Source organism: Talpa occidentalis, unplaced genomic scaffold, assembly GCF_014898055.3.
Source record: "Talpa occidentalis isolate TD23 unplaced genomic scaffold, MPIMG_talOcc4v2.1 talOcc4.9, whole genome shotgun sequence".
Lineage (NCBI taxonomy): Eukaryota > Metazoa > Chordata > Mammalia > Eulipotyphla > Talpidae > Talpa > Talpa occidentalis.
The window spans coordinates 100,379,176-100,402,013 of record NW_023605305.1 but is presented as its reverse complement, the minus strand read 5'-3'; the positions used below and the strand labels follow the sequence as shown (position 1 = coordinate 100,402,013).

Genomic DNA, 22,838 nt, shown 5'->3' with positions numbered 1-22,838 from the left:
ACTACATTTAATGGTTAAATGAAATCAGATGGACACTGACCCAAAACTACCTTCTTGTAGCTTTGCAATTTTAATTCTACTATAATTAAAAGTACTATGTTTAGTACTCTTTTTGACCTATTTTATTATGCTTGTAGTTTATTTTTAGACTAGCTGAAATTAGAATTCTTAGCTATATAGAAGTAATTACAGCAAAACAACAATGAAAATGCAAAGTAAGTATAAGTAAATATATTCACATTAGTTTACTAGTCCAGAGCTTTTCAGCCAGTATGCTGAGGCACTGGTCATGGCAAAGGTGCGCTGTAATACAGATGCTTTCCTTTCCTTTCTTTTTTTTTTAAATGATTTATTTTAATTGATTTATGTATAGAAGAATGGGGGTCCAGGCCAGAGATGTGGGGCGGTGGGGGAGAAGGTGTGTGTGATATGATTCTCTAGGGACAGAGTGGGGAGCAGACCAGGCAGATCTACTGAAATACACTGCTAAGGGGAGCCACAGGGGAGACAGGTGAGGTCTGCTGCACCATTTGGGTTAGCTCCCTGGTCGGATAGAACTCAGGCTGTAAGCGGTATGATAGCACTGAGACTTAACCCCTAGGCCACCAAGAAGGCCCTGGAATACAGATGCTTTCAAGTACAACATACTAGTTAAGCTAATTTGAAAACAAATGGGAATAAAGAACTTGATAAGCCCTATCACAATATCACTGAAGTTTGAAAATAACAAATCACTTACTACAACCATCGCTATGGTAAAATTAGGCCTGAGTTGGTAGTCACACCAAGGGCTTGAAGCTCCATAACTATCTTTGTATATGCCACGTTTGTGAACCAGATTAGGATGCTTTTCATTAAAATCTGAAGGGTCTTCTGACACATAAAATAGCTTTTCAAAGTTTTCTTGTATTCTTCTGTTCCACTCATCATATGAGACAGTCACAACCTTTCCTGAAACATGATAAAAAACTTGGTTATTTTAATATATGTGCTGCCGAAGCGAGCACTTGGTTATTTTAAGCATTTAACTACCTAACCCACATACATTTAGTTATAGCCAAAGATAAATACTTAGGCAATAAATTATTTACTTTTTTTAAAGTATCAGGGTCTTATGAAGAATACGAGTCTGAAACTAAAAACTGTCTGTCATTATATTACCCAAAGGATTATACTCTGGCAAAATATTCCTGATTTATCTTTGCACCACTCTTGGTAAAATTATCTTTTTTGAGCACTGAAAATGTGTCTAAACTGAAATGTGTATAAGTGTAACTAACATACACTGCATTTCAAAGATTTAGTACCCCCCACTAAAAAAAAGGTAAATTAACTCATAATACTTTTATCTTGACTGCATGTTGAAATAGTATTTCGCATATATTGTGTTAAAAATCCATTATCGGGCGAGGAGACGCTGCGAGTAAGATCTCCCATTAAAAAAAGTGAATAGGGAGGAAAAGCGGCAGGTCCCAGTGAGAACTGGGAACGGAGATAAACGGGTGACGCCCAGCGAACTGCCCGAAGAAAAACTGGCCATAAAAGAGGACTAGAAGGGAGGGAAGCACAGAACCTGCTCCCCTCCCCCGCCCACTCCGACCGGCAGAGAGGAGGAAACAACAAACCAAAACAACCAACAAGAACAAACGACGTAGCAAGCGGGACCGTGAGTGGAAAGGAACTATTGCAGCCACCACACCCCGTGAACGGGAGCTGAGGCGAACCCTGCAGGATTCGCCGCGGCGGCGAGCGAACGGCTCCGGGCGCCATTAGAGAAGAACAAAGACCCCGGGAGACGCGCACACAGCCCGGGCTGCCGGTAAGCTGGCGCGGGAAGCGGCTCGCTCGGCGCGCTTGAAAAGCAAGTGCAGACCTGGATCGCGGCTGCCCAGGTCCCCGCGCCTGCGACCTAGGCTTGCGGGGAGACGACCTAGGCTTGCGGGGAGACGCGCGGAGGTCCTCACTGAGGTGAAGGTCCCTCCCTGAGTGAGCAGGAACCAGGGGCCCAGGCACGGGAGCGGTGCAAAAGGCGCCATTCCCGCGCCACTGAACTGGGCTACAGCCCGCGTCCTGGAACTGAGGGCTTTGAACTGAGACCCGGGGCACGAAAATTCGGGGCGTGGTTTCTCCACGACGGTGGGGCACAAGGCAGACACAGCACCCCAAAGCTGTTGAGGTGTACCCTACCATTCCCGCTCTGTTCTCTGTCCCACGGGGTGTGGGGAGGCGAAAAACAGCCCCCCAAGGACAATAGGAGAGATCTCTGGCGCCACTAGCGACCAGGAAAAAAAAAGTCAACTAACACCCTATAAAACAGGACATTTCTTAAGACTGCTTGAAAAGGGCAGAAGGTTTCTGGAGGACCCAGTGGCCAGCGGGAAGTTATTCCACGCCAGGCCCCTTCCGACCAGCAGTCTGAGCCCACAGAGGGAGCAGGCACCCACGTCCGGGGCAGACCGGGTGCGCAGAAGAGTGTGCCTGAAACTGGAGGCGCAGGGACTGCATCCCGCTTCGCCATTTGAGAACAGGGACATTTCTTCAGTAAAAACTGCCTAAAACCAGCAGAAAGCTCCCCCAGAAGACAGAGATGGCTCCTGGAAGAGCCAGAGGGGAGCGGAGAAGTTCACCCAAGATGTCAGTCAGTCCGAGCAACACAGTGTCCCAACGCATACGACAAATTAGAAAACAGACAGTAGGGAGTAGAAGAACCACACGCAACCTAAAACTCCTCAGGAAGAAGCACACCACAAAAAGAAAACCAGCCCCAGATGGCAACGACAGTAACTTGGAAGAACTTCTGAGCCTTCCAGAAAGAGAATTTAAATTGCCATGATTAAAAAAGTGATAGATCAGAAGAAGGAAATTGAGTCCCTAAAGAGGGAAGTAAGAGAAATGCAGGAGATCAAAGAATTAATGGAGGAACTAAAGAACTCTGGGAAAAGCAATGAAAGCAGAATAGATGAAATGGAAGAACGAATAAGTAATCTTGAAGACACAGAAATAAAAAGAACCAAAACAGAAAAGGAAAGAGAAGTACGAAGGAAAAAGAATGAAGAAAGACTTCGGGAACTATCTTGACTCCATGAGGGAGGAAGGAAATATAAGAGTTATAGGAATTCCAGAGGAGAGGAGAGAGATGTAGGAACAGAGAAAATATTCATGGATATAATTGAAGAGAACTTCCCAAATGAGAAGAAGGAGCTGAAAATTGATATACAAGAAGCAAGAAGAACACCAAACTTCCACGACGAAAGGAAAAACACAGCAAGACACATAATAGTAAAGCTCCCAAGAATCCAGGACAAGGAAAAAATAATGAAGCTGACAAGAGGGAAGAAACAGGTAACATTCAAAGGAAAACCAATCAGGCTGACATCAGACTTCTCAAAGAAACATTACGGGCAAGGAGAGAGTGGAGGGACATAGTCAACAGACTCCAAGAAACAGTGCCAACCAAGAATACTCTATCCCGCAAAGCTCTCTTCCTCCATGAAGAAAGAATATGGACCTTCCCAGACAAAGAGAAACTCCGGAATTTCATTGTGACTAAACCCCCACTCCAAAAAATACTACAAGGATCCTAAAGCCAGAACCTCAGAGGGACGAATAACAACGAAAGAAGACCAAAAAAAAAAAGTTATTAAAAGAATAAATAAATAAAACAAAGGAAAGACAAAAACATAATGGCAAATACAGATGCTAAAATATCAATATTAACTCTAAATGTAAAGGACTAAACTCTTCAATAAAAAGACACAGAGTTGCAGCCTGGATTAAGAAACAAAACCCAACCTTTGCTGTCTCCAGGAAACACATTTAGCTACAAGATAAAAATAGGCTCAAAGTCAAGGATGGAAACAATCCTACAAGCAAATGGGCCAAAAAAGAAAGCAGCAAGCAAGCTATACTTATATCAGATAAAACAGACTTCAAACTCAAAAAAATAAAAGAGGACCCAATGGTCACTACATTTGATTAAGGGGACAATACTTCAAGAAGAAATAACACTCATTAACATATACTCACCAAACGAAAGAGCACCAAAATATATCAGACAACTGTTGTCCTCTCTGAAAACAGACATCAGAGAAAACACATATGTAGTGGGAGACTTCAACCAACCACTATCAACAATGGATAGATCAACAAGACAAAATATAAGTAAAGAAACTAAAGCTCTAATAAGGACCTAGAGAGCATTTGGGCTTAACAGACATCTATAGAACACTAAACCCAAAAAAAACGGAGTACACATTTTTCTCAAGCGCACACGGATCATTCTCCAGGATCGATCACATACTGGGGCACAAGACAAACATCAACAGATACACCAAGATTGAAATCATACCCACCATCTTTTCTGACCACGAAGGCATCAAACTAGAAATAAATCATAAAAAAGAAGGCAAGGAACTATCCTACCTCATGGAGATTAAAAGCCACATTACTGGAAGACCACTGGACTAACGAGGAGATCAAAGAAGAAATTAAAAAATTCTTTGAATTGAATGACAAGGAGGACACCAATATCCTAATGTATGGGATGCAGCAAAAGCAGTAATAAGAGGAAAATATATGCAATAGAAGCTCACATCAAAAAACAAGAAAGAATCAAAGAAAGAAACAACCTAATCTCGAAGCTCAAAGATCTAGAAAAAGAACAACAAAAAAACCCCAGAACCAGTAGAAGAAAAGAAATAATAAAACCAAAGCAGAAATAAATGAAATTGAAACTAAAAAAAACAATCCAAAAGATCAATGAAACCAAGAGCTGGTTCTTTGAAAAAAATAAATAAATAGACAAACCCCTAGCCAGGCTCACAAAGGAAAAAAGGGAGAAAGCACAAATACACAGAATCATAAATGAAAGAGGAGAAATCACAACGGACACAGCAGAAATCAAAAGAATAATCAGTAACTACTATGAACAGTTATATGGAAACAAGTTCAACAATCTAGAGGAGAGGACAAATTCCTACACTCTACAATCACCCCAAGCTAGATAAAGAAGAAATAGAACACCTAAACAGACCAATTACAAGCAGCGAAATTGAAATGGTAATCAAAAACCTCCCCAAAAACAAAAGCCCAGGACCTGATGGATTTACAAATGAATTCTACCAAACATTCAGAGACGAATTAGTGCCTATCCTTCACAAACTCTTCCAAAAAATTGAGAAGGAAGGGACAATACCAAACACGTTCTATGAAGCCACTATTACACTAATACCAAAACCGAATAAGGACAACACAAAAAGGAAAACTATAGGCCAATCTCCCTAATGAACACTGATGCAAAAATCCTCAATAAATTTTAGCTATCAGAATCCAACAATGTATCCATAAGATAATTCACCACGACCAAGTGGATTCATTCCAGGGGCACAAGGATGGTTTAACATCCGAAAATCAATCAACGTTATCCAACACATCAACAAAAAGAAATATAAAAACCATATGATAATATCAATAGATGCTGAGAAAGCTTTCGACAAAGTGCAACACCCATTCATGATAAAGCCTTGAAATTCTTGGGATACAAGGAACATACCTCACATCATAAAGGCCATCTATGACAAGCCAACAGCCAGTATCATTCTCAATGGTGAAAAGCTGAAAGCAATTCCATTAAGATCTGGAACAAGACAAGGATGTCCACTCTCACCACTGCTTTTTCAATATAATACTGGAAGTCCTAGGCCAGAGCAATAAGACAAGAGAAAGACATCCAAGGAATCCAAATAGGAAAGAAGAAGTCAAACTATCACTATTTGCAGATATATGATAATATACATAGAGAAACCCCAAAATCTCACAGAAAAACTAATTCAACTCATCAATCAATTCAGTAAAGTGGCAGGATACAAATAACACGCAAAAGTCAGTAGCCTGCCTATACACAAACAATAAATCTGAAGAGAAGAGAAACAAAAAAACCACCCTTTTATATCGAAACAAAAAAAATCAATATTTTGGGAATAAATCTAACAAAGAGGTAAAGGACCTATACAAAGAAAACTATAAAACACTGTGAAAGAAATAGAAGAAGACACAAAGAAATGGAAAGACATCCCCTGCTCATGGATTGGAAGAATAAACATTATTAAAATGGCCATCCTACCAAAAGCAATATACAGATTCAATGCTATTCCAATCAAAATCTCAATGGCATTCTTCAAAGAAATAGAACAATTATTGATGAAATTCATATGGAATCACACCAAAAACCCCGAATAGCCAAAGCTCTACTGAAAAAAAAAGAAGGAAATGGAGGCATCACACTCCCAGACTTCAAACTATACTACAAAGCCATAATCATCAACTGCATGGTATTGGAACAAGAACAGACATACAGACCAATGGAATCGAATAGAAAATCCAGAAATAAACCCACAGATTTATGTCAACTAATCTTTGACAAAGGAGCAAAGACTATGCATTGGAGCAGAAAGTTGTTCAATAAATGGTGCTGGGAAAACTGGGTCGCTACCGCAAAAGAATGAAGCTTGACCACTCCCTCACACCATACACAAAAATCAACTCAAAATGGATTAAAGAACTAGACATAAGACCTGAAACCATAAAATACATAGAAGGAAATATAGGCGAAACACTACGGGATTTGCATATCAAAGACATCTTTACAGACACATCACCCAAAGCAGTGATAGTGAAGAGAAAGATAAACAGCTGGGACTACATCAAATTAAAGAGCTTCTGCACAGCAAAAGAGACAATAACAAAACAAAGAGAAACCCCACCAATCGGGAGAACATTTTTGCCCCAACACTAATGATAAAGGACTGATCACAAAAATCTGCAAAGAGCTGATGAGACTCAGCAACCACAAGAAAATAATCCAGTCAAAAAATGGGCAGAAGAGCTAAAAAGAAACTTCTCTGAAGAGGAAATGCAAATGGCCAACAGACATATGAAAAAATGTTCAACATCACTTGTAATCAGGGAAATGCAAATCAAAACTACCATGAGATACCATCTCACACCAGTGAGAATGGCACATATTAAAAAAACTAGCAACAACAAATGTTGGCGAGGATGTGGAGAAAAAGGACCTCTTGTGCACTGTTGGTGGGAGTGCAAACTGGTCCAACCACTATGGAGAGCTGTGTGGAGATTTTCTGGACCTACTAAAAACATAGAGCTTCCATATGATCCGCAATTCCACTCCTAGGTATTTACCCAAAGACACAGAAACATCAATTCCAAAGAGCACCTGCACTCCTATGTTATAGCAGCACTGTTTACAATAGCTAAGCTTTGGAAACAGCCCAAATGCCCAAAAATAGATGACTGGATCAAGAAGATGTGGTACATATATACCATGGAATATTACTCAGCATTCAAAAAAGATAAACACATGCAATTTGCAGCAACATGGATGGCACTGGAAGGGATCATGCTCAGCGAAATAAGCCAAAAAGAAAAAGAAAAATACCGGATGGTCTCACTCATAGCAGGAATCTAGAAAACTTAAATAAGGGACCAGGAACAAATATAAGAAAGTGAAAATCAAAATCAACAAAAAACTATGAACCAGAGACACTTTTTGGGGGGTGGGGGGCGGGAGGGGAAGGATTGGGGTCAGAATGGGGCGTTTGCAATTGTATGGGGGAATATAAAAATAAAATTTAATATTTAAAAAAAAAAAAAAAACAAATGTGGGAGAATTGTTTAAAAAAAAAAATCCATTATCATTATTAATTTCTTCTGTTACTTTTTAAAATGTGGATATGAGAAAGCTTAAAATTACGTCTGTAGCTTACATTATGTATTTATTAGACAGCACTGTTGTAAAAAAAGAGATGTAAGATTTCAATTTTTCCAATAAAAATGCAATTTGCTCACTGTCACACTGAGGAAAAGAAAATACAACAAATCAGTAACTATGATGTTTTTCATATCTCAAAGTTTCTATAAAAATATAGTTAGTAACCAGATTTGTTATAACTTTCATGCCAGGAAATTATGGTCTTACTTTTCTCTTAATTTTAAAGGTTTTCTAATATCAGTTCATTGAGTCAAATGATGGTTACATGGTAGAGGGAGAGGGAAGGGAATAAAAAATGATTTACACAGACTAATCCCATACATAATACATTTGAAATTTCTCTGCAAATAAAATGAATAGCTTACCATGTCTTTTTATTGTGATTTCATGATAAGGGAAAATATTTTTTTGAGATAATTCCAGCAGCCAACGAATGGCAGATTTACTCAAGCCCACAATTTCCACAGCAGACCCATCTCTAAAATTAAAAATAAATTTAAAAAAAACAATTTTTTATGTTGTGAGTTGGGCCATTAAGTACTGCAGTAAACTAAATAAGCACTGAATAAACAATTTTGATGAATTACAGAACATGTATTATAGGACATGTGTTATACAGACAATTATCTATAAAACAACCCCCTCACTTTATAGTAATGTATATTGCACAAGAAATCTCTCCTTGTACTCTTTTTTTTTTTAAAGGTTTATTTATTTATGCACACAAGATCTGTGGCACAGGCCAGAGGTGGGGTGGTGGTGGTGAGAGGATTCACCAGAAACAGAGTGAGGAACAGAACAGACAAACTGACTGAAACACACTGCTGAGGGGAGCAGTGGGTGAGACAGGAGAGGTCTGCTGTGCCATTTGGGTTGCTCCCTAGCCAGCCGGGGATCGAACTCATGCTGCAGAGGCTGCAGATTACTTCATAGCGTGGTGCTTATCCCCTTGCGCCACCAGGGAGGCCCTCTCCTTGTACTCTTTTGCCACTGTTCATTAACATTTTCAAAAAATTCTGTAAGTAGAAAGGGGGAACATGGAGTAAAAGGAGATGGCAGCTGGAAAAAGGTAGGAATAAGGAATCAGAGAATACTGAGATAGAGTGCCAGAGACAAGATAAACATAGAATGCAGCACTGGAGAAAGTCAGGGAAGATGAACATAATAATTTGAAAGTTTATTTTTAAGAAAAATGAAAGGGAAGTAGGGAAGTACAAAATCTAGCAAAATATCAAAATAAACAGGTTTTTAAAAGACTCTAAAGGGCCTCCCTGGTGGTACAAGGGGTTAAGCACAGCACTACGAAGCAGTCTGCAGCCTCTGCAGCATGAGTTTGATCTCCAGCCAGCCAGGGAGCAACCCACATGGCACAGCAGACCTCTCCTGTCTTTCCCGCTGCTCCCCTCAGCAGTGTACTTTGGTCAATCTGCCTGTTCTGTTCCCCACTCTGTCTCTGGTGCATCTTCTTACACACCCACCCCCACAACTCTGGTCTATACCCCAGTTCTTGTATGCATAAATAAATAAATCTATTAAAAAAATAAAAATGAAAAGACTCTAAAGCATTTAAAAACAGCTACATTAATTCATATTTTCTTGATAACTGACTGAAAATAAGCTTAGAATAAGAAAATAGAGTCTCAAGACTTGATACTGTTCTAAGCATTTGAAATCATAGAAGGACATGATAGAATGAAAGATAAAAAAATTTATGGGAAAGAAAAGGTTCAGAAAGGATAGCATAAAAGAGAGGACAGTTGATTATCATCCATATTTACAAAAGATGGGTATAAAGCAATGCTCACTCTAAAAGCACTTCAGGTTATAAAAATGCCTTAACCACGGGATAATACAGAAACACATTTTCCTTTATGGTGTTTATAGAGAATCAACCCATGGGAACTCCCAGAAGAGAACAGACTAATATTTGATGACTATTACTAAAAGATTGTATATGCATATTAGGGGAGAGAGAAAGAGGGAAGGAAAGGAGGCAGATTTTGACTTCATGGTAACAGAATACAGGATTCCACAAGTACGTAGTTTTATAAAAAAAAGGTTTAGTTATATAAGAACTATAAACACTACCTTGGAGTGGCTGGGATTCCTCTGTTTCTAGCTTGGTCACTTTCTCCCATTTTATCCATCCATGTGCCACAGTTAAAACGATTTCCTCCATAAACAAAACCTGTTTCTTCATCAACCCCTGCAGTTATATTAAAGCCTAAAAATATAAAATAGAACGTTTATAAAATTTAAAAGAGATGAGATAAACTAGGATAACTGCTAAACAGCGTAATCTGGTAATTCCATAAAAGTTGAAGACGTGCATATTCTATCACACAGTAATTTCATTTCTAGATTTATTCCCTAGAGAAATCCTTGCCTACATGCCTATGGGGAGATGTGTAAGAAGACTTTAGATAGGCCTGTTATGGATTATTTTTTTCAAAACAAAACAGAAAGATCCGAAGAAAATATGGCCAAATTTGTTAAACATCTGTCTAATTTCAGTACTAGGTTTTGAAGGAGCAATTTATATTATATTCTGTTAGTTGACATATTTTATAATTAAAATGAAAAACTAATATAACCTCACAAAAATGTGCATAAAATATAAAATCTATTTCTATTTATTTTTCTCTATGAAGGATCAAATAAGTATCAGTGATTCATATCAGTTCAGGTGGGTATAAAATTTGTATATCACCACTACAAACAATAAACTAAAGAGAGCTTGAGTTATCATTTAAAATATAATTTAGAACATACAATAAGTAATTTAGATTTTTGAGTCTACATCAAAATTTGCCAAAGTTAGTGAGTATCTGAAATATCTAGAATCACTTAAAAAGCTTAAATTTTATGCTAAAAACTATAGTTTAAAAATAAAAGCAGAGCAAAAAAAGTCCATTATATTATAACCCCAATGAAACTATTACATTTATGGATTCCTTTAGTCTTTTCACATAATAGTAAAATTTTCATAACTATTTCAAATCCAATTATTTCTCATGTATTAGATGTGACAGCTATATACTTTATTGTTTTTAATAGTTAGAATTTGTAGGGATTTCTAAATTCACTCCAGTTAATGTAAACATCTGTTAAACATACCAGTTGTTTCTTTTTTGTGATTACAAGCAATGGTATGATCAACATCATTATGTGATATGAATTTTTTTGGTATAATTTATTTCATTTCATGAACAATAACAGTGTTTTATATCTTATAAAATATGCTTGGATTCTTAATCCAAATTGCCTTAAAATACTAAATTTACATTTATAATGCTGTCAGTAATATATTCAAAACTAAAAACTGTCAATGTTACCATCTGTTTTGGGTTAAATTATATAATCGTTAAATCCTTATGTTGAAGTACTAACCCCTAACCTCCCCTAACTCAGAATGCTGAAGGTACAGCATAGATAAAGTTAGGGTTGGTGGCAGAAAAGGATTATGTAATGTCTAAAATTGACAATGGATGGACATCTACAATACATAAAGTATTCCTGGAAATAAATAAGAAAAATACAGGAATGCCAAAAAAGACAAGTAAAGGCAAAGAACATGAACGAACAACTTATAGAAAACTTTCCCAAGAAGACAGTAAACATATAAATACTCATACTCAGCAGTGACAGGAGACTTACAGTTGCTTTATACCTTTGAGATTAGTGGATAATGCCAAATTTTGGCAGGCTCATGAGTATATAAAGACCTCTATGATTGTTAGAATATACACTGGTATAGTAATTCTGGAAAGAAATTTGCTTGTATTTAATCAAAGGCTGTAAAAGTATAGTATATGTGCTAGGTGGTGTGCTAACTACTTTACCTATGTTAATCCTTTTAACACTACCAAGGGCATTGGAGAAGACTTGAATTGTTTCCATTTTTATTGATAAAAAATAAGCAAAATAAACCAGATATAAAAAACCAAATATTATATAATTCTACTCACATGAAGTATCTTGAGTAGTCAAATTCATGAAGACAGAAATAAAATGATGGTTCCCGGGGCATAGGGGAGCAAGAACGAGGAGCTATTGTTCATTGAATACAGGTTTTCAGTTTGGGATGATGAAAAAGTTATAGAGATGGATAGTGATGATGGTTGCAAAACACTTCCGAATGTACCTAAGACCACCCAATTGTTCACTTAAAGATGGTTAAAATGATCTACTTTATGATAACATGGTAAAAATGTTATGTGCATTTTACCACACACACAAAAATCCTTAATAGGCAAAAAACCAGCAATCCCATTTGAAAAAGGACAAACAAGAACAGACATTTCAACAAAGAAAGGATATGGGTGGTAAATGAGCCCATGCACGGATGTTCAACCCCATTAGTTATGGAAATGTAAATTAGAGCCATAATATGTGGTGGCCTAGACAACTATTTGAATGCCTTTTATTTATTTATTTATTTGTAGGTTTTTTTTTAATTTAAATTTTATTTTTATATTCCCCATACAATTACAACACCCTTACTTTGACCCCAAGCCCTCATTTCCCCGCCCCCACCCTCCCATAGAGTGTCTCTGGTTCATAGTTGTTTGTTGATTTTGATATTTTCTTTCTTATAGTTATTCTTTTTCCTGGTCCCTTATTTAAGTTTTCTAGATTCCTGCTATGAGTGAGACCATCCGGTATTTTTCTTTTTCTTTCTGGCTTATTTCGCTGAGCATGATCCCTTCCAGCGCCATCCATGTTGCTGCAAATTGCATGTGTTTATCTTTTTTGAATGCTGAGTAATATTCCATGGTATATATGTACCACATCTTCTTGATCCAGTCGTCTATTTTTGGGCATTTGGGTTGTTTCCAAAGCTTAGCTATTGTAAATAGTGCTGCTATAAACATAGGGGTGCTGGTGCTCTTTGGAATTGATGTTTCTCTGTCCTTTGGATAAATCCCTAGGAGTGGAATTGCTGGATCATATGGAAGCTCTAAGTTTAGTAGGTCAAGAAATCTCCACACAGCTCTCCATAGTGGTTGGACTAGTTTGCACTTCCACCAACAGTGCAGGAGAGTTCCTTTTTCTCCACATCCTCGCCAACATTTGTCGTTGCTAGATTGTTTAATATGTGCCATTCTCACTGGTGTGAGATGGTATCTCATTGTAGTTTTGATTTGCATTTCCCTGATTACAAGTGATGTTGAACATTTTTTCATATGCCTGTTGGCCATTGAATGGCTTTTAAAAAGCAGTGTTAATACCAAATCCTGGCAATGGAATGGAGAAAACTGACCTTTCCAAAAAGTTTGCTGGTGGGAATGTAAAATGGGTCAATCACTTTAGAAAACAGTTCAACAGCTTCTTATAAAATAAAATATGTACTTCCCATAAGATCTAATCACATTTTTGGATGCTTATTCCAAAGAAATGAGAACCTATGTTCACACAAAAATTTGTTTATGAATGTTCACAGTAGCTTGACTGAATTAGCCAAAAATAGAAACAACTCAAATGTCCTTCCCAATCTCAAATCTCCACAGGTGAATTATTTCATGAAAGGGAGTAATACTTGCAATAAAAAGGTATAAACTGTTGATACATACAACACCTTGCAAGGACTACAAGGAGAATTATGCTTAGTGAAAGAATTAATTTTGAAAAGCTACATACTATAGGATTTCATTTGTATACATTTTCAAAAAAAAAAAGACAGACTATGGATGAAATCCTAGCTCTGCCACTTAGAAGCCATCTAACTCCGAAGAAGCTACTCTGCTTTAGTTATGATATCAATAAAAATGGAAACAATTCAAGTCTTCTCCAATTTTTTTTTAAGATAATCTTTTTTTTTTTAAAGATTTATATATTTATTTATACAAGCACTGGGTACAGTCAGAAGCGCAGAAGGGTGAGAGAATTCACCACAGCCAGAGAGGGGAGCAGAACAGGCAGAAGGAGCGAAGTACACTGCTGAGGGGAGCAGTGGGCACGGCAGGAGAGGTCTGCGCGCCATGTGGGACCCTCGCCGGTGGCCGGGGATCGAACTGGTGCTGCAGAGACTGCGGGCAGCTTTGCAGCCCAGCTCTCAACCACTGCGCCACCAGGGGGGCCCATTCTCCAATGTTTTTGGTAGGGAATAACAAGGGGCATCCCTGGTGGCGCAAGGGGTTAAGCACAGCCTTTTGAAGCAATCCACAGCCTCTCAGCACGAGTTTGATCCCCGGCCTGTCAGGGAGCTACCCACATGGCACAGCAGACCTCTCCTGACTCACCTGCTGCTCCCCTCAGCAGTGTACTTCAGTCAATCTGACTGTTCTGTTCCCCACTCTGTCTCTGGTGAATCCTCTCACCCTCCGCATCTCTGGCCTGTACCCCAGCTCTTGTATGCATAAATAAATAAATCTTTTTAAAAAAAAATTATTGATGTCATGAAAAAATAAGTAAAAAAAAAAGGGAATAACAGAGGTAAAGTAGTGAGGACACCACCTAGCACATAGTTAAGCACTCAAGTCACTAGCAATTATGAGATTATAAATGCAACTACCAGCAATGTTACAAAATTGGCTGACAAAACACAGAATTTTATTTTTACCACGGTTCTAAAGTTATTACCTTCATCCTTCATGTTTCGATCTATCTGTGGGCCTGCATTCCTTTCCCGGAACTGTATTCCCTGCATGTGTCTTTGCATCGCTTCCTGTATTACTTCAAACAATGGCTGATCCTATGTGAGACATAACAGATTTTACTGCCTTTAGAAATCACATTTTTTAATCTTCTTCCCAAATCCCACAAATGAAGGTATTGTAAAAAATAAAATTTTCTTTTGGAGGGAGAAGAGGGGACTGGAGTGGGGTTAGGGAGAACAGCAGCTCCTATACACCAAATAATATGGTTGACTTGGCATTAGAATATTTAACATACCGTAGTTTTGACTATTAATGTCTGTGTCATGAAACACATTCTAATTTTACTGACATATGCAACCAATTTTGTGAGCTCAAGAGATTCTGTTAAAGTGAATTATTCAGCTAATAGAGAAACTAGCTTATTACAGAAATCTGGATTTTTAATTGGGATTGCTGTTTTTACTCATCCACACATACAAAAATGGGGATAAATTATATACTGAAGTGGCACTTTAAGTAAAAATGTTTTGCACAAATATTCTTTAAAACTTTATGATATAAATATTTTGGGGACACAAATCCATGCTAGCGTGGAGGTGGCTTAGAAGTCCCTGACAATAATAAACTACAACAGAAAGGCAGATCAGAAGCAGCAAAAGTACAGCATCATTTATATTTCTGATTGGGAAAAAATGCTCAAAAATTCATTCTCCACTGTTCATAAGATAAACTGGATTGGCCAGTTTATTGCCTGGATTGGCAATCAAGGGATTCCATAACCTGGTTAATACCCTTTCTACAAGCTGTTACTACCTTACAAACTAAACTGAGCAGTATGTCTTGCACTGTGCTTCAATCCACTCCTTTTATCTTTGATGTCTTCCCACAACTTCCCTCATGTCCGCTGAAATCCTACACACCTTTTAAAGTTCAGTTCAGGTGAAATTTTAGCTATGTTCTGAGGTCCTCCCTGAGATTAATGACTACACAGATCACCTCTCTTGCTGTTATGACATGACATAGCTCTCCCCTTATACCTCTTTTTGCAATGACCATACTATGTACACATCATTTCTTGTACCATGATGTAAGCTCTTTAGGCAAAGAGCAAGACTTATCTTTGCAATCTTTCATGGTACCAGCAGGTACTATCAATATCAGTATTTGAAGAATATTGATACTTAAGCTTTGCATTCTTAATTACATGTATTTTTATGTTAGAAGCTAAAATTTTTCAGGAAGAAATTATTTTAAGGAAGAAATTATTTTAAGAAATTATTTTTACCAGTGTGCCGGCAGGCAAGGGAACAGAATCATCTGTAGGATACATTCTGGAAACGGGACACTTCAGAATGTCTACACCGTTTGGAACCATTTTACAGTAATCCTGAATACACTGTAGCCACCACCACACAGCATCTCGGCAGTTGTATCTGGCATAAGTTCCTTCACCCAGGAGATTAGGAATGAGACCGTGTCTCAGGGTTGCAGCAAATGCTAAAATAATATTCCTAAAAAAACAGAATTAGGTGCAACAACTGACAGGAAAACAATCATTTAAAAAAATGACAATAAAAAGTCACTTTTGATGACAATCATTTCAGATGCATTTTCTCTCCTGCCCTTTTAAAAGTTTTTTTCTTGGGCCTCCCCGGTGGCGCAGCGGTTGAGCGCTGGGTTGCGAAGCTGCCCGCGGCCTCTGCGGCGCCGGTTCGATCCCCGGCTGCTCCCCGGCCACCGGAGGAGGATCCCACATGGTGCGCAGACCTCTCCTGCCACCCGCTGCTCCCCTCAGCAGTGTACTTCAGCCCTTCTGCCTGCTCTGCTCCCCGCTCTGGCTCTGGTGAATTCTCTCACCCTCCCGCGCTTCTGACTGTGCCCAGTGCATGTATAAACAAGACAAGCAAATATAATAAATAAATAAATGGAGACATGCCTCTATAAAAAAAAAAAAAAAAAAAAAAAAAAAAAATAAAAGTTTTTTTCTTGTAGAAAGTAATCATGATATGACAGAAAAAGCAGTGAACTGAGCCAGAATCCTTGATCATAGCCCTGTTTTTTTCTTCTAATAATCTGTGTGACTTCACCTTTCTGGTATAGTTTTTCCATCTGTGGAATTAGGGATCGGACTGGGTGATTTTTATGGTCCCTCACAGGTTTAGATTCTATGTTTGAAAATGGTATTTCAAAATCTAAGTAACTACAAACATGAACTCTGTTAAATTTCAATAATAGGTACCAACAGCAAAGCAGACATGTAAGAAAATAAAAGAAGTGAAACTGACCTTGAATAGCAATTCACTTTTAAAAACTGGTGGAAGATACTTTATCTTTTAAATTGTTATTCTATTATCATATATCAAATGACAACTGGGTTTGTAAGATGTCACCTCATAAGGCAGCAGAGTTGGGAGCAGCATAGGACGAAGGAAAGAATACTCAAAGTCCAAGTAAGAGAGAGGCCTAGAGGGGTTTACACCTAAAAAAGTGCAGCTCTAATCTATGGGCATTCTCATATTTATTTAGAGAAGATGGGCAAGTAGGTGGTGGAATGTACATTCGTGGAAGTACATTATCGGGGCTGCATCATTGTGCGGTGCAAGTTAGGGTGGAGTGACCAGGGGCTACTGCTTGGGGGGCTCCATAGTTACCACTCATCAAGGCATACTACTGCTAGTTCCTATTACTACTGCTAATCCTTACTAGCAAGGCATTTAGCGGATCTTGCTAATCTGGTCATAATATCTGCCTGCTGTTTTCAGCAGATACTGGTTTCCCAGAATGTTCCTCATACTAGGACTTTTGCCCTGGTGAGAAGCCCCCATCTGACTCTACATTTTAGTTTGACCAGCAGGAACTGGGATCCCACACAATGCTTTTAGTTTGAGGCTTCTGAAAATTGTCTGGAGCCTCTATAAAAACAGATCTCTGCCTGCCAACTCTGCCCTCCCCACCCACTTGTTTGGATTCAGCAAGTCTGGGACAGGAACAAAGAACTTGTATTTCTAACACTGCTGATTTGTAGAACACAGTCTGCGTGCCACTACTGTAGAGCTTTTCTTTTCTACCCCATTAAATGAACTCATATTGTTGTGACATGAAAGAAGAAAATTTTAAGTCTAGAAAGTATAAAACTGGAAGTTACAAGGACAACAGATAGTGGATAACTTGACATATAATTTTTTTCTACATCACTCAAAGAGTCAGCAATGCCTTTATGTAGGATAAAAAGAAGTAAGCTTTCAAATTTTGTCTAAAAGTTCATCTGAGTTCTTACACCTAATTCAGGCACAGAAATCTTACTAAGTAGGAGTGATAACAGTAATATATTCATGCATTTCTTTTAGTTTCATTAAAATAAATTGGCAAATGCTGAAGATCTGTAATATGAGGTACTAGAACTTAGTCACTTCAGCTATTTTCAATTTCAATCGAAACGCTATGATCTTATTAAATGACATGTTAAAAAAAAAACACCCAAGAAAAACAAACCTCCCCAATATTGAGGCTAGAATAATGCATAAGAAGGAAGGTGGAAAGAACATATGAAAATCACTCAGACATAAACTTTCATTGCAACTTTTTGCAATCTCCTACCTGGCCTCTAAATAGCGTCCAGTAATCAGCAGTATACCTCTAAGGGCAATAAAAGTGTCTCTTCCCCAACAGCGGAAAAGGCCAGAAGAAAAATGAGGTAAGCCTAACAGAAAATACAATAAAGTAATATATTAATCTTAATAATATAAACAAACCCATGAACTCCATTACTACAGACTAGTTGCTCTAAACCTGGAGGACAAAGATGGAATATATGGAGTCAGCAAACTCTCTAAATTATCTGCAAACTATAAGTCTACCCTTATGTCAACTTTTGTGCAATGAGTCACCATATATATTATTAGATTCCTGAATCTATGACCCAAAAGAGATTAAGGAACAGTGTTAGAGAGGAATGCTTATCTGAATTGATTTGAACGAATATGTTAAGCCCAGGTAAACTTTCTTTTAATAAATTAAAATTAAAATCAGAAATCAAATATTGATAACTAGAGAAGCAGTTAACATAATAGTAATGACGTATTTGAAAAGACGCTACCTGCAATTTAAAGGTAAGAAATGAATCGAATATGATATGACTACTTCAATGATATATAAGTGTGTATTAAGTTATCGCTTGAGGCAAACCAAATTTCCCATTAATTCAAATGGGAAACCACTTATAAGTGTTGTTTTGTAACCAGAGCCACTTTTTACAGATGAAAACAAATATTTCATGTGCCAATAACTTGAATATTCTAGATAATTGAAGTCTTTATGCATGAGATATAACACTGTGATTGGTAGATAAAATCTAAAACCCTATTTTTTTTTTTTAAGATTTTTAAAAAAAATTTTTAAAATTTATTTATACAAGCATTGGGTACAGTCAGAAGTGCGGGAGGGTGAGAGAATTTACCAAAGCCAGAGCGGGGAGCAGAACAGACAGACAGACGAAATACACTGCTGAGGGGAGCAGCGGGCGCGGCAGGGAGGTCTGCGCGCCACGTGGGACCCTCGCCCTGGCAGCCGCAGTAGAGGCTGCGGACAGCTTCCCAACCAGCGCTCAACTGCTGCGCCACTGGGGAGGCCCTAATGATAATAATTTTGATGATGACAGCAGGTAAAACAAAGAGCCCATTTTGTGCTAAACAAAATAAATAGGTATTTTAACCCATTTAACCTTTTGTATCAAATGTGAGTATGGATAGGATTAACTGTGAGTTTAAGTTGGTATGTCCTAAAATACAGGGAGTTTGTCAAGAAATCAAAAGTATAAAATACTTAGCATTGACATAGGAAATGCCTGTACTTACTCTTGATCCCTAAGAGTATACACATCTAAGAGAACATAGGTCATCTATCTTTTTGCTTTGCCATTTACCCTGAAAGCTTGTAACTTTATTTTTTTTGGCATAACTATCACCAAGGGAAGGTGTATCTGGCCTTGGTGTTCATTTTAAAACAACTTCCGAGGGACTCCCTGGTGGCCTATGGGTTAAGTATCAGCTCTATCACCTTATAGCCTGAGCCCGAGTTTGATCCCTGGTCAGGGTGCTAAACCACATATGGTACAGCAGACCTCTTCTGTCTCACCAGCTTCTCCCCTTGGCAGTGTATTTTGGTAAATTTGCCTGTTCTGCTCTCAAGTCTGTCTCTAGTGAATCCTCTTATCTCCCAGAACTCTGGCCTCACCCCAGTTCTTATACACAATAAGTAAATACATCTTTAAAAAAAAAAGAATATTTATTAAAAAAATAACTAGCAAAAACCTATCTCCAAATCTGTGTATAGCCCCTTATTTTGTTGGTATGGACTATAGAAAACTCTCCCTTTAATGTTAAAAGTAAATACCCTGAATTCTTTTTTTTTTTTTAAGATTTATTTTTACTTATACAAGAACCAGGGTACAGGCCAGATGTGCGGGAGGATGAGAGGAGTCACCAGAGACAGAGCAGGGAGCAGAAAAAGCAGAATGACTGAAATACACTGCTGAGGGGAGCAGTGGGCGAGACAGGAGAGGTCTGCTGCGCCATGTGGGTTGCTCCGAGGCCAGAGGTGATTGAACCAGCACTGCAAAGGCTGTGCACAGCTTCACAGTGCTGCGCTCAACTGCCTGTGCTACCAGGGAGGCCCTTTAAATTCTTTTTATATTTATCAACTTAACATTTTTAATTTCCACTTTTGCGTTATACTACACATGATGGATAAGTATACCAGATACCATAACTTACACAGGTTATCATTTATGATATCAGTGTATCAGTACATCTATTTTGGGAAGATTTAACAATAGCAGTGTAAAATAAAAAATACTGAAATCACTATTTTATGCAATAGGATTCTAAACAGTAGGCTTTAAAATGAAATTCTGCATATCAACTTTTTTCTCACAGTGGCCCAGTCTGGGTTTATAAGCATCTGCATGGATTCATAGGGAAAAGATCAGTACCAGAATAAGAGCAAATAGTTGAGTGAAAATTTAAAATACAATTATATAATTAAAACATTCGAAGGCTCATTTGATCACTCTAAATGAAAAGTGAATGTCTTTTTTAGTTGTTGGTTCCCATACTCTTTTGCCTTTTTGTCTGAGTGATGCAAATGTAAGGGTTACAGAGGAAATCACATAGACAAAGTCTGTCATTTTACTTATTTTGTTTATTTAGATTTATTTACTTGACTCATTTTAAATCTACTTGCAGGAAAGGATGTCAATAAATATAGCTGAAAGCATTTGACTACAATTAGACTCCTAATAAAAATTTGTTTAACGTTTGTTTTGTATTTTGGAACTTGTTAGAGGACCTTCACTTGATATAGTGGTTGGGAAAATTTTTCTGAAATTGGGAAGGAGGGCCTCCCTGGTGGCTCAAGGGGTTAAGCACCGCACTATGAAGCAATCTGCAGCCTCTGCAACATGAGTTCAATCCCCGGCCAGCCATGGAGAAACCCACATGGCGAGGCAGACTTCTCCTGTCTCTTCAGCTGCTCCCCTCAGCAGTGTATTTCAGTCAGTTTGCCTGTTCTGTTCCCCACTCTGTCTCTGGTGGATCATCTCACCCCCTGCATCTCTGGCCTGTACCCCAGCTCTTGTATGCATAATAAATCTTTAAAAAAATAAAATTGGGAAAGAAGTATAATATAATGAAATTAGGACAGTGAAAAAAATCTAATTAAAAATATAATATATGAATCCAACAAGAGGCTAATATCCAAGATCTACAAAGAACTCATATAGCCCAACAAGAAAACAAATAATTAAAAAATGGGCAGAGCTAAATAACAGCTTCTCCAAAGAGGACATGCAATGGCACATGAAAAAATTGTTCATCATCACTTATTATAAGGGAAACGCAAAATCAAGACCACAATGGGATATCACCTCACACCTGTGAGAATGGTTCATATCAAAAAGACCAAAAATAGCAAGTGTTGGTGAGGATATGGAGAAAAAGGAACACTTTTGGTGGAATGTAGATTGATTCAGTCACATGGAAAACAGTCTGGAAGCTTCTCAAAATATTAAAAATAGATCTACCATGTGATACAGCAATTCCACTTCTAGATATCTCTCCAAAGAATATAAAAACACTAAGTTGAAGGGACATATGCACTCATATGTTCACTGCAGCACTACTTATAATAGCCCAAATGGAAAAACCCTAAGTATCCAATGGCAGATGAATGGAAAAAGAAGATACGGTATGCATACACAATGGAAACTGCTCAGTTATAAAAAAAATTATGATTTCTTGCCATTTGTGACAATATGGATGAACTGGAAGGGATTTCCTTAATAAGTCAGGAGGAGAAAGAACAATCCTGGATGACTTCACTTACATGTGGTATGTAAAGAAATAGAGCAAAGGAACAGACAAAACCAAACCAAAACCACCCTTGGAATCTCACGGCAGAACTGAGGTTACCAGATGGGAGGAGAGATGGCAAGAAAGAAAGGAAGGGACTTAATGGAGTGCAGTGGAGGATTATTGGGGCTTTGGTGGTGAGTGTTGTGTGGTAACGTACATTTGCAGAGATGTGAACCTATACCCCTAAACATATACAATGTGGAAAACCAATATTACCTCAATAAAAAAATACCAGAACCTAATATGAGAAGAGTTAGAAAAAAGAGAAACATGGAGAAGAAAAGGATTAACAGTCACAATAAAGACACATAGAAGTAAATGCCTGAAGCACAGCGATAATTAATTAGGAAGGTTATTATTTTTAAACTTGAATATCCATGAACTTTTACAAAGCAGTAATATAAAATCTTGGGTAATATCATTGCTCCTGTTTTTAAACAATCATTTCCCCCTAACTTTTCATCTTTGAATAAAGCTGACGTACACATCTTAACCTTGTACATAACTTCTTACCTGCAGCTATAGATACACAACATTGCTCCTTTTCTTTTGTGATCTCATTTAGCCTGTATGGTACATCCATAAGTGAAGGTGAAAGAAGTGGCAGAGAAGGGAATTTTCCTGCTCCACACATTTGGACTGAACCCAATGCAAGGTGTTTCACAAAAGTAGAACCGTTCTGCACAAAGCTGCAATAAAAGTAGTAGAGCTTAAAATATTACTTGTAGAAGTACAAAATATTTTAATATTTCTTTAAGGAATTTTATTTATTGTGGCAAAAATACCTTCTTATATTTTAGGTATATATTTGTTATTTTTGTTATAGTATTATATCTTATTAATACCTTATTGTATAGAATACTGCTATAGGCATGACGTTGTAGAGCAGACTCTAGAATTTATTATCTTGTATAACTGATACTTTATACCCACTGAGTAAGAATTTTTTTAGCAGTGTTATTTTACCTTCATATAATCTCTTTACACAAATGTCTAACAATGGTAATAGCTGAAAAATATTTCAATTTATTTAAGCTTCAA

At 37.7% G+C, this 22,838-nt stretch overlaps 1 protein-coding gene across 1 annotated transcript in view; it reads right to left on the bottom strand.

Annotated features, from left to right (window-relative positions):
• The window catches only part of AGL (amylo-alpha-1, 6-glucosidase, 4-alpha-glucanotransferase), a 61,732-nt gene that overhangs the window by 6,877 nt on the left and 32,017 nt on the right, over window positions 1–22,838 (bottom strand). The window contains exons 24-30 of the mRNA XM_037498609.2: window positions 22,311–22,486; window positions 17,986–18,088; window positions 15,674–15,899; window positions 14,372–14,483; window positions 9,878–10,013; window positions 8,155–8,267; window positions 740–951 (exon numbers count right to left, since the gene is read on the bottom strand). Of these exons, the coding sequence (XP_037354506.1) occupies window positions 740–951; window positions 8,155–8,267; window positions 9,878–10,013; window positions 14,372–14,483; window positions 15,674–15,899; window positions 17,986–18,088; window positions 22,311–22,486 (1,078 nt within the window). The remainder of the gene's footprint in view (window positions 1–739; window positions 952–8,154; window positions 8,268–9,877; window positions 10,014–14,371; window positions 14,484–15,673; window positions 15,900–17,985; window positions 18,089–22,310; window positions 22,487–22,838) is intronic.